The 12,806-nt window shown below is 46.8% G+C and overlaps 1 protein-coding gene across 7 annotated transcripts in view; it reads left to right on the top strand.

Annotated features, from left to right (window-relative positions):
* Window positions 1-12,034, top strand: part of ST6GAL1 (ST6 beta-galactoside alpha-2,6-sialyltransferase 1) — a 59,762-nt gene extending 47,728 nt beyond the window's left edge. For all 7 annotated transcript variants that reach the window (XM_075507437.1, XM_075507435.1, XM_075507436.1 and 4 more), the window contains 4 exons: window positions 405-502; window positions 6,990-7,091; window positions 8,357-8,531; window positions 10,537-12,034. In XM_075507437.1, coding sequence (XP_075363552.1) covers window positions 405-502; window positions 6,990-7,091; window positions 8,357-8,531; window positions 10,537-10,778 — 617 coding nt within the window. In that variant the 3' untranslated portion in view covers window positions 10,779-12,034. The remainder of the gene's footprint in view (window positions 1-404; window positions 503-6,989; window positions 7,092-8,356; window positions 8,532-10,536) is intronic.
* Window positions 12,035-12,806: the final 772 nt, after the last annotated feature.

Below are 12,806 nucleotides of genomic sequence, written 5' to 3'. Positions count from 1 at the left end.
TGAAAGGGTGGTCAAGCATTGGCACAGGCTGCCCAAAGAGGTGGTAGAGTCACCATCCCTGGAGGAGTTCAAAAAATGTGTAGATGTGGCACTTCAGGACATGGTTTAGTAGGTATGGAGGTGTTGGGTTGGTGGTTGGACTAGATGATCCTAGAGGTCTTTTCCAACCTTAATGATTCTATGATAGTTTTGAAAAGTGGATTTTTAAAAGTGTATTGATCATGAAGTTAGACTGACAACTTCTTCTGCAGAACCTGGCTTGCTACTTCTAGTTGTTACGTGGAAAGTCTCCAGGGACTAGCCAGACTGTATTAGAAATGCAAGTGGATAACCTATTACACATCTCTTCTGTCACTCAAAAACCAGTTGTTAGCTCACTTGTTTTCACTCTGTTTTGCTTTCAGACAGCCACGATGCCATCTTGCGATTCAATGGGGCTCCTACCAAGGGGTTTCAAGAAGATGTGGGGCAAAAGACAACAATTCGTCTTGTGAACTCCCAGGTAGGTCTGACAAACGTGTGCCAAATGGGCCAAGCGTGGCAGAGCTGCGTACCTTCCCTGTGCCTGCCTGGGAGCTGAACGGCAGCCTGAAATAACGACTTACACAGGGTTTCTGGGCTCATCTGCTGCTGGGAGGTCTTTAAAATGAATTTTGGGAGAATAAGGCTTTCCATCCGATTTCTCCTGTCCCTAGCAGATTGCTGTAGGATGGGGACATCCTTCCTTGTAATGGGGGACAGTTGGCAAATCTCAGGTTACTGCAGTAAATTAGCATGTGCTAGCGACCCTGCAGTAGCCTGCTTGCGATTTACGGCAAGTGCAAGGTAATTTGATTTTTGGCTTGGCTCGAAGCCTCTTTCTGCGTGCAGGAAGGCCAGCTGCATGCTTGCTGCTGTGCTTTGGGAGCATGGAGCAGGAATGGAACCACAGCTCAGCTAATGCTGCTCAGCAAACTGAGGTGTGTCAAGAGGTGGGTTGTGCCTGCCCCAGAGATGGGTATGAAGAATGAGGGAAGTTTATTTAGTTTTTAATAAAAGAACAATGCTTCTTTTCTGCCCAGTGATGTTGCAGACCTCTAGATAACATACTAACCAGGGCTGTTAACTGGCTAAAGACAATTGGCAAAGGACCCACCTTTAAAGCTGTAGCCTGCATGCAGCCAGGAGAGGGTATGGACTCTTGTGGGTGAGTCAGAGGGTGCAGGACCTCATTGCAGAGCATGGCAGAAAGTGCCTTTTAATGCAAAGCCATCATTTAATGAGTTCAATTTTCCTTGACTGTTTGAGAGCTCTTTCTGGGTATGAGGCTGTCCCTCTGCTAATTTTCTCTGGACTTCAATAGACTTTGAAGCAGACCCTCAGTGGTTAGGAACCATGTCTAGCAATACATTAGCAGGATTAGTAAGCCACCCATTCAGGAGCAGTGAGACCCACAACAGAGACTGTCGCTGCTCTAGGAAGATCTCTGAGAGTGTTTGCACCTTGCTTCTGTATAACTGTTACTTCATGCTTGCCCATTGGCGGGGGGAGAAATTTTCAAGTGTAGACGTGCAGGGAGAAGAGGAGATCATAGTGGCATGTGCTGGTGAGAGAATGAAGAGGGACAGTAAAATACCAAATAGGCCAAGAGTCATTGGATGAAAGAGCTGGTGCGGCATTGCAGCGCAGAGCATGAGCGTCTCCTCACCCAGGAAGAGGGGGAGGAGGGTGTAGGCACATGAAGACTGAGGGGGTGAGTGGGAGCGAGATGGGTGACGGAAGCGTAGCTTTTGTACTCCAGAACCCAAAAGGCAGTTTCCTTTCCTCACCCCAAAGCTGAGATTTATAGGCCTGAAGTTTTCTCATCTCCTCCTGTGTGAGGAGTCCATGGGTGCTGCCATGTAACAAGGTTTGAAGTTTCTAAAAGCAGCAGCAGGAGCTTGGTCATCCTTTTCAAAAGTGGTATGCGGAGCAAGCTTTTAACAAGTTTCCCTAGTTCATTTTGTATGTCTTTTGAAGTGTGTTCTTGCTTCTTGTGTGAAAGCAGTCACTACCTCTTTCTGCTCTTGGGTCTCGCCTTCTCCCCTTGCTGCCGTGTGCTCTGTTCTGCTGCTTGCTGCATCTCGATTCCCCTGCATTAAACTACCAGTCAGATGTGGGACAGTTTGTCCTTTCTGAACCAATCTGTTTTTAGCAGACATATCTGGCTGCTGACATCCTTCTTCTTCTGCCCTGTTTGACCTCTCAATTTTTTAATCTTTCCCTTCTGTGTGTATTTTTATGATGTCAGATAGGTGTTATCACTTAAGAAAACTTTCTCTGGAGGATGTGCTCCTTGCCAAATTTACTGTGATATGAAGTCATTTACCAGCAAAACCATGTATGTGACCTGTGTCATACCAGGGTTATCTGCACAGGGAGGAGGGTAACAGTATGATTGTACAGCTGTAATATAGCAGTAATAACTCTCTGTGTGGATGCTCTTACTTTGGACTAAGTGTAGTTACAGCCATGTTGTTACAGTGCTTCTGTTCTTCATGCAGATCAGCCTGCAGCCGTGGGTGACACTTTCCATCTGCCACCATCCCCTCTGAAGGGAGACACCAGCTTAGAAAACTTCAATTATGGGGAGAGCAAAATTGTTGCTGTTTTTGAGGCTAAAGTGAACTCAAAATGCAGCATTGATCTAGCTGCAGAACAGGGCAAAAGATGCTCTCCATGTGGATAGTGCAGGAGTCTCTTTTCTGGAGTTTCTAAGCCAAACAGCTCTAACTGCAGTCCCTGTTATCTTCAGGGATAACTGGATTGGGAGCCTGGTTTTCTCCTGTGTTTTTATTTGCACATTTAATGCTTCAGTGCTGTTCTAGTCATGGTGACATCATTTTAACCTTCTTGTTAGTGGGGTTGCCTGATTGCATTTTGTTTTCAGCTGCTTGCAGGCATCAGGTGCTGGCTGGACATGCTGTAATTTGTTCAGGGTTTGGCTTTTCTTATGTTGTAAGTTGTCACTGGGAGCAGGGACGGCATTGTGGCTTGGCTGCTCTTATTTTGGCTCTTACTATTGATCAATTCGTGGCCTATTCTCCAAAGAAGGAAATGGGATCTCCTGAATCTAATCTGTCAGAACTAGTCTGTATTGAAGTAGTATCCCTTTGGCATGTGTGGCCAGTGGCCCTAAGTTGCTGAATAACTATTTGAAGATATTTTTCTGTAATTTGCTGACCAGTCTCTAGCACGTATCTAGGGGTGGGTGGTTTTAACAGTAGAGTCTTGTATCTTGTACATCTGTGTGCATAGGGGAAGATTGATAGATTGATACTGGCAGGGGGTTAGAAATTTGGGATCCTCATATCTGAGGATAGGCTTGTAGGTCCACAAGCTTGGTAGTTGTTCTAAAGAAATACATTCTTTAACATTGGCTTGCTTATTTTCTTAGACCTTCACTGGTTCATCAGTACCACTTCCTTTAATGGCGCGTTTTCCTGCAGTCTTATGCAAGACATCAATTTGCCCTGGGAAAGCGCTCCTATCTTGCAAAAATAAGGGCTGAAGAGTGTGCGGGGGGAGTGCCAATGTCGTTCTGTAGGACACAACTGCTTTCTGCAGAGCTGACTGAAGACCAGAGTACCTTGTTCCTCCCAGCCCTTGTTTACAGTTCTCCCTGGCTGGCTTCTCGCTGTCATGGAGAGCACTCTCTGCTGTGGCTGCTTTTGCTGTTACTGGCACTAACAAGTCTGCAGGGAGGAAGAGAAAGGAGATATCTCACCAGTGGAATGGTGAGATTGTGATGAGTAAGATTGTGATGGGAAAGGGGGAGCATGTTTAGATTACAGGGCATTGACTGCGGTAGCTGGAGAGAAGGAACTCCTTTTGATACGGTCAATAAATGTACCAGGAGGGTAGGGGCTCTATTAGCAAGATACTTGCTAAATAGTGAATTGGCTAAAGACCAAATTAACTAGGAAATCAATAGATCAGTTAACTAATTAGGATCAAAAAGCTGGGCAAGACAAATAAGTCATGTAGCAATTTAAATGAATTTAACTACTTGGAAAGAATCAGTCACTGTTAAACAGAACAATTAGGCACTAAAGGTATCTGGGGAGCCAGATTCCTCCAGCAAACGGGTTATGTGACTGATAAATACCTAGTAGTGCCAAGGACCAGCTCTGTGGTGAAGGGAAGGAAACAGCAAACACTTTGTGGCTGTGGAGGGAGGTGCTCCCCCCTCATTTCTTATCCCTTTGCTTTTGTGCCTGTCACAGCCCTCTAGGGGTTTGTGTGCCTCTGCCAACTCGCATGGCTTTATGTGGCTGACCTTTGCTTTCTCTGATGCTCAGTCTCTCTCAGATCCTCCTTTCACGTGTTTCACATCAGAAAAGTTCCTGAAAGATTTCTAGCCTTTAAATAGAAATAATGAAATGAAAATAAAGCGCCTGTGTTCCCTGCCCTATTCCTGTCCTGTTGCGGTGCTCCATCCCACTCGTACCTGGCTAAGGGGATGGCTGGTGCCAGCTGCCGTGCCCTCTCCTTGCCTCTGCCTTTGGTGTTGTGGTGGGTTGACCCTGTCTGGACACCAGGTGCCCACCAAATCCTCTCTATCACTCCCCTCCTCAGCTGGACAGGGGAGAGAAAATACAATGAAAGGCTCGTGGGTCGAGATAAGGACAGGGAGAGATCACTCACCAATTACCGTTACAGGCAAAACAGGCTCGACTTGGAAAAAAAATTAATTTAATTTATTACCAATCAAATCAGAGTAGGATAATGAGAAATAAAAGCTAAATCTTAAAAACACCTTCCCCCCACCCCTCCCTTCTTCCTGGGCTTAACTTTACTCCCGAGTACTCTACCTCCTCCCCCCGAGCAGCGCAGAGGGACGGGGAATGGGGGTTGCGGTCAGTTCATCACACGTTGTCTCTGCCACTCCTTCCTCCTCAGGGGGAGGACTCCTCACACTCTTCCCCTGCTCCAGCATGGGGTCCCTCCCACAGGAGACAGTCCTCCACGAACTTCTCCAGTGAGTCCTTCCCACGGGCTGCAGTTCCTCATGAACTGCTCCAGCGTGGGTCCCTTCCATGGAGTGCAGTCCTTCAGGAACAGACTGCTTCAGTGTGGGTCCCCCACAGGTCACAAGTCCTGCCAGCAACATGCTCCAGTGTGGGCTCCTCTCTCCACAGGTTCTGCCAGGAGCCTGCTCCAGTGCGGGTTTCCCACAGGGTCACAGCCTCCTTTGGGCATCCACCTGCTCCGGCATGGGGTCCTCCATGGGCTGCAGGTGGATATCTGCTCCACTGTGGACCTCCATGGGCTGCAGGTGGATATCTGCTCCACCGTGGACCTCCATGGGCTGCAGGGGGACAGCCTGCCTCACCATGGCCTTCACCACGGGCTGCAGGGGAATCTGCTCTGGTGCCTGGAGCACCTCCTCCCCCTCCTTCTTCACTGACCTTGGTGTCTGCAGAGTTGTTTCTCTCACATGTTCTCACCCCTCTCTCCAGCTGCAATTGCACAGTTTTCCCCCCCTTCTTAAATACTTATCACAGAGGCACTACCACCGTCGCTGGTGGGCTCAGCCTTGGCCAGCGGCGGGTCCATCTTGGAGCCAGTTGGCATTGGCTCTGTCGGACATAGGGGAGGCTTCTAGCAGCTTCTCACAGAAGCCCTGCCCCTGTAGGCCCCCTGCTACCAAAACCTTGCCACACAAACCCAATACACATGTCCACGGACCGGGGGCAGAAGCTCACACCTGCAGTGTTGCACGCTCCAGCTAACAAGTGGCCTAGATATTTTAGCTACTGTAAGGGAATGAAACCAGGCAGTACACGTGGTCAAGGCCAAAGCCTAATCCCGCAGAGTTAAAAACAGATGCAAGGAAACCCTTTTTGCTTTTGGAATAATTTGCATCTGGGCTGGCCAGGGTGCCCTTGTGCTCTGGTTGTGGGGACAGCTGAGAAGGCAGTCTGCTGCTGGGGGCAGCTGGGATAGTCAAAGATAAGTTGACTAGGTCTGAATTAGATCTGTGGAGAAAATAAGGAAAAATGGGAGCTGATTTTTATGGTGATGCTTTTCTTCAGCAGATGTTTACAAGCTGTGTGCTTGTACGGGTTATGCCTTTGGGTGGGGAAGGCGGGAAATCAGTCCCTGTCTTGTTTGATTCTAACTGTTTGCTTTTTGCTGCAGACTTGGGTTGCCCTCGGGTGTCACAAGCTGTGATGGTTGTGTCCAGACTGTACAGGGCAACTTCTCTGTTTGAACCACTTAGTTTTGTTCGTTTGGGACAGACTCTGGTGGAGCAGTCTCTCTCCACTGATAGTGTCTCTAGCCCGTGTGCTTTGCTGTTGTGGTGCTTTCCTTCTCATTGCTGCTCTCACAAGATTCAAACCTCCCTTGCCGGAGTTGCATCACCCTGCTCTGGAGAGGCAAGGTGGGACTCAGTGCAAGGGTCAGCTGGGATGCCGTGGTCTCTTGTCTCTTGCACCAGTGTTCTTGCGGCAAGTTGGCTCAGCACTGAGCCCTGGCTGCCTGAGTTTGTGCTGCTCAGGAGAAACCACCCATGTGCAGACTTTTTTTGGTTCAAATGAAGGTTCTTGATAAAGCCAACAGTGTGTTTGCATTAGGCTCTTCCTGGACTGTCCTGGCAACTGGTGGCAGCAACTGATGTTCCCACCTGCTTCTGGTAGTGGTAGTGATGGTATCTATCATACAAGCTGGGTCACTCTGCAGGTCCTGTCCTTATTTTATTATTGAAGATGGATAGAGAAAACGTCGTAAGGCGTCATGGCAATTTTTCTTGTGACTCTCCACGAAATCCTGTGCTATTAGATAGGACTGGAGTGGGTGTTGGAAGGGCATCACTGGGGGTTGTGTCCTTGCCTGCATGCAGTGGGGCATGCTCAATAACCGACAGTGGGGTGGCTGTGGCTGTATTCGGGTATGTTTTACTGCTTGCCTGCCTGCTAATTCGGACAGCATACTGTATATTAATGTATCTGTTGTTGTTATTCAAGCTTGTAACTGTTGAGGAGCAGCAGTTCCTGAGGGAAGCACTATATAACACTGGAATCTTAATTGTCTGGGATCCAGCACCATATCATGCAGAAATTCATGAGGTAAGGCTGAGTTTTCTGTAAATAAAATCAGATTCATATGCTTTGGAGTGCACCTGTTAACCTGCTTCCTCCTAATGTGGGCCATCACTCATTTTAAGGCCATTCTTGTTTACCTCTTCATTATGGATATATCCGTATGTACTTCTGAGAGTATCCCATACATGGGTGCTCCTAGGGAAACACTTGCCTGTTCCTGATCCCTGTGAAGGGCCTCAGACCAAGTGTAATGGGTCACCACCTTTACTTTCCCATGGGCTGATGCTGCAGGGACGAGGTCACTACTGGCTGCAGCAGTTGTCATCTCGTCAGAGGATGATCTCCTCTTCCTGGCAGTTGTTGTAAGATTTGCTGATGGATATTTCAAGCACCAGTCAGACATGAGATATACTTGATGCATTATGAACGGATTGGGAAACTCTCTGAAGATCTTAAATGTATCCTCTCTGTGTCAGCTAGACTTTCACTTGTGGGTGTTGCAATCCCTCTAGCATTCACTTTTCATTTTGAGTACAAAAGGGCATTATTTGATAAGTGATAAGCTTTGAAGGCTCAGGGTGAAAGCAGGTAGGAGTGAATAGTCCATTTTTTACTTTTATTTTAAACTCTGTCTGTAACTGAGAGGTCTTTGCATTCCTTTGTCTGGACTGCATTTCCTATTTTCTCACTGATGTTTATTCTTGTGTGTAGTCCCACACCTCCAGGAGACATGAGGGTGTATTTACAGCATGTTTAAGAGTCAGTAAAACCAGGATGGGATATTTTTAGCATAGCAAAAATTGCAAAATGACTTTAAGAAAACATAAACCCTTCCTAAGTGTTTTTACTGAAAGGGGATGTTTTAGGATGCAAATCAGCTCAGCCTGTTTTAGGAGGCTGTGCTGAGGACACTTGGCTACAGAATAGGATGCTTTATACTCCAGCATGCAGAGGGGTTGGGGTCTGTAACATTTAAGGCAGACTTCTCAACATCATCTGCTATTGGGGTGCAGAATGAAGTTATACAAGATGGCTGATCTCATTTAATGGTCCTTCACTGCCAAAGAGAGGAGATTTGGGTTTTTTCCTGCTCTGTTCACTGAATCAAGTCACCACAGCAACCCAAAGGGACAGATGAGGTGGTCGGGGACAGAGGGTGAGCGTGTGTAGGTATAGCAGGACCTTTTCCCCCTGGCAGCAGCAGATTCACTCATCCTCATTTCCTGTTGGTTATGGGAAAGAGTGGGCTAGAAATAAAAAGAGTCTGACTCCTTGTTTCTGTTTCCCAGTGGTACAGAAAACCAGACTACAACTTTTTTGAAAGCTATAAGTTGTATCGTACTACACATCCAGAGCAGCCCTTCTATATCCTGAATCCAAAAATGCAGTGGCAACTCTGGGATATTCTGCAGGAGAATTCCCTGGAGCATATTCAGCCTAATCCACCGTCGTCAGGAATGCTTGGTAAGATAACTGCCCTCTAAACTTCTCATTCAGTTTGCAAGAACTCTCCAGGATGCCTTTTATCCTAGACAGCTACAGATTTATGGTCCTAATCAGAGTTGCTTCTAGTGTTTGTCTTATGCCAAAATTTAAGCTTCCTGTCTTTAAAGCAGTAGCTGAGTTGTGTTAAAGTGGTTTGCAGCACCCCTCTGAAACAGCAGTTACAAACATGGCCTGGTTCCAGGTGGAAACAGGAGAGCAGATTGCAACATTGAGATGGTCTCTAGGATTTCTAGCTTCTAGTGCCAGAGCAGTTCCCACGGAGTGCAAGAGGAAGATATGGCTCCTGTGGGCTCAGATCTTGTCAGACAAATAAATCTGGTTGCTGCAGATGAAATCTAAGTGCTTGCCTGTTTATGCTTTCCATATATAAATATGGGGAAAAAAAACATATATATGGAAAAATATATATAGCTAAAGACTTAACTGGGGGGCTGGGGATGGTCAGACTGAATAGTTGCCCTGAAACGTTCAGTGATATTCCCCCTTATTCAGCATGCTAACGTCTTGTTTGTCAGCATGCTAAATCCAGCCTCTCAGCGAAGGGGCTCATTTTACATTCTGCTGTTGCAAAGCTTTTCCTTCTTGTTGGAGAGCAGATCTCATGACCAGTTGAAGAAAAAGGAGTGAACTTCTCAGGAAGTTCACATGTATTTGAAATCACAGCATAGACGTATGGTCTTGTTTGCCACGTGGATGTCCAACTGCTGTGCTTCAGCCCCTCCTCTGCTCCTGTCTCTGCTCCCATTGCTGCTGGGGCACAGGCACCCTTCTACCTCTGTGTAAACAGAGTCACTTGTTATTTTTGCCGGTCAAATGTCTAGTTTTCTTCTACAACCTTGCTCTTGCCCAGCACCTATTACATCATTGCTGGGATATGTGCAGATCAGCTGCATAACAGCATAGTCAATGACTTCAGCAGCAAAATTGTTGTTAACTGGAGTTAGGGGCTTGAAGGCAGGCACCGGGCCACGTCAGACAGCAAATTCCTCTGTGGCTTAACTTTGGGCCAAGTTACCTGCTTTGTAAAACAAGTCACCTCACCAGACTCAGGGGCACAGATGAGTTCCAGTTTGCAGCTCTGGGTTTCCTGGAAGGCCTAAGCATGAATGAAAATTGTCATTTGAAAAGGTGGATGAAAACGAGGTTAACATGCACCTTAGTTAAACAAATGGTTTCCCGGATGGGTTCTTCTAATGTCTTGTAAACTACGTTCCTCTGATCGTGCATGGTCCCTGATGTCTCAGACACTGCATGAATTCTCTGTGATATTATACATTGGTTCTATTTCCCTACTATATTCTTGCTATTTCTTGCACTTGGAATAAAAGTAGCCAATAACTATGGCTTACTTATGATCTGGCCAGAAAGTTGACAGGTCTGTGCCCAGCACTGGTGTGAGTGTCCTCAATGTGCTTGAACCAATGTGGTTCATGTGCCTGTGAGAAGACACAGGAGGGCAGCACTGCTCTTCTGCGGGGGAGCTGGGGGAGCCTGAAGAGCAGAGGTTGCTCAGTCTCGGTGAGCCATCTCCAAGCACAGTCGCTTTCATATCCCTTGCATTCACAAGAGGCAGGTGGGGAAAAGGTGGAGGTCTCATCGCTGCTTACCCAAGCAGGTTTGAGATGGGCTGTTGGGATCAGCTAATTGTAGTGCACGGTTGGGAGATGCCCAAATTTGCACGAAGGTTGTGGAGAATGGTAGCACTCTTAAAAATTGGCCTTTTGGCATGGCTGTAGCTGTAAACAATCTGCTGTAATCAAGTTGATCATATGCTTTGCAAGAGAGGGCTTCAGAAAACAGCCCCGTCTGGCCAGACTTGTTTTCTCCCCCTCTCGTCTGAACGTTCAAAAAGGAAACCCTTCCCCTTGGAGCTGGATGCTCCTTGCTGACTGACTGTCTTGCTGGAACATTTAATTGGTTCTCTGGTTTGACATGGGGATGTCTGCTTTCTTTCCCTCCTTAGGCATCGTGATCATGATGACAGTCTGTGATGAAGTGGACGTGTACGAATTTCTCCCTTCCAAACGGCAGACGGACATTTGCCACTATTACCAGAAGTTTCATGACCGTGCCTGTACCATGGGAGCTTACCACCCCCTCCTGTTTGAGAAAAACTTGGTGAAGCAAATAAACCAGGGCACAGACGAGGACATCTATACTCACGGGAAAGTTACTTTGCCTGGCTTTCGAAACGTGCATTGCTAGCAGATTGATTTTTAGCATGTTTAGGAATTTTTCTTGACTGTCAAAGCACTTTTTAAATCAGGGTTGTCAGATTTGTTAGGTCTAAGCACTGGTGTGTTTTGACAGCTCTTCCATGTTGTAACACTTGCTCTTAGGACTTTGTTGCCTAACTTCTCCCAGTGTAAGGCAGTGTTAATACTTTGCGGTACATCCACATGGTATCTGCATGAGCCACTGCAATAAATTTAGTCCTGGTGGAGCCAGGCTCATGCAGCAGGTGGATATCTCTGTCTTCATCTCAGCCAATGATGGTGTATGGGAGGTGCAGGAGATGCTTTCTAAGCAGAGATTGCACAAGTCAGGATCAAATGCTGAATATAGTTTGGTTTGCTTCAAAGGGGTTTTGACAGCCAAAAACCTGGTCCATTGAGAAACAAGAAAAATAATTTAAAACTTGTTCCCATAATCCTAGGAGCTCTTTGGAGCAGGGCTGATTTATGGAAACACTGTCAAAGCTGTGTACTGATAAGCTAAACTCTTAGACCAAAATATCTGATTTTGTAAAAAGTTTGTAAAATAACCATGGCAACTTCCTTTCAAATTGTAAGACTTCTGAAATCATTCAGGTGACATTTTTGGCAAAGGAAGAGGGAGGCAATTCACAATTCAGTGATTCTTGCAAGCCTTTTTAATCTTTTTACTTTTTTTTAAATCGCTTAAAATAAATTTTAGTGAACGTTTACTTCTCCAGTACAGTGCTGTGCTTGGTACAGAAGAAGCCTTATTTCAAAAATGTTTTGGGGAAGATGCTCCAAGGCACAAATGGGAGAACTCACTGGAAGTCGGTACCTCTTTCCAGCTCTCTGCTGGTCTACCTTTGCAATTATTGGCAAATTACTTGCTGGCTCATTTCTGGTAACAGAAATGCCATGTAGCTGCTGGCCAGATGAGTTCCAGCTCCTGCAAGCTAACTGAGGTGATCTCTCAGTTGCTGTGTGCTTTCTGAATAGGTGGGGAGCAGATGCATTGCCCCTGTGCTTCATGAGCGGTGGGGAGGGAGAGTGTGCCGTGCTTCTCATGCTGAAACACAGGCAGAATTGAGGAGGGCAGCTTTTCCCTGCTCAAGGGGACTCTCCTGTAGCAGCATGGTGGAAGTAGTAGCTCTGCAATCTCTGTATGTCAGTTGAGAACACCTTCCCCGTCCTCTTCCATACTGATGTGTTTAATGATATCTGTAAAGAAAGCTTTTTCTTCTCCTGTTTTGAATAAATCCTGTGAAGTCATTGGCCCGTTCTTGCCTTGGTGAAACCAGTGTAAATGTCATTGCTCTGTGGCCCTGGGGACTTGTACCAGCCTTGCACCAGTGCAGGCAGAGCTGGGAGGGAAGTTGCTCATCTGCTCGCTTCAGTAAGCCCATGGCTCTTGCCCCATCTTGGTGAGAGGGCTGCTGCAGAGCTGTTCCTCCAGCTCTGAGGCTGGCTTTCTGCACGCCCATCTGTTGGGATGGACTGGATCTGTCAGTATTTACACATTGTATGTCATGTCATATATATATATATATGTAAAAGAATTCAGGTCCTTACACTACTGCTCAGGAGCACTAAGTCAAGAAGGTGATGAAGCCCATGAGCAGTTGTGTCTTGTTAAGCATTCATTTTCACTGTTAGGGAAGGAGAGAGCTCACAGAGAAAAAGCCAGCAGGGGTTGTTTGGGAGAGCCATAGCAAATCTCTCTCCATCTCAACTCTTGGTTTGTAACAGTCCTACCTCTGGCCCTTCGATCAAGGGGTTGTCTGCCACAGCGATTTGCCTTCTTACTATGCGTTTAGTTGGGATTTGAATAGTTTCTGTCTTTTTTCCTCGGCTGTCTCATTTGTTATTTCTCACAATGTTATTTTCCCCCACCTCCCCTGTTGGGGTGACCGGACCAGCCACCCTCCTCAGCTTGGGCTGTGTGATGGATGGATGGTACCTTGCGGCAGAGGAGCAAGCACAGCCCCGGGAAGCAAGCACAGTCTGCCTGCTGTTCACCTGGGCGTCCCCCAAACCA

This window comes from Mycteria americana, chromosome 7, assembly GCF_035582795.1.
Source record: "Mycteria americana isolate JAX WOST 10 ecotype Jacksonville Zoo and Gardens chromosome 7, USCA_MyAme_1.0, whole genome shotgun sequence".
Classification (NCBI taxonomy): Eukaryota; Metazoa; Chordata; class Aves; order Ciconiiformes; family Ciconiidae; genus Mycteria; species Mycteria americana.
This window is presented reverse-complemented; position numbering and strand designations above follow the sequence as displayed.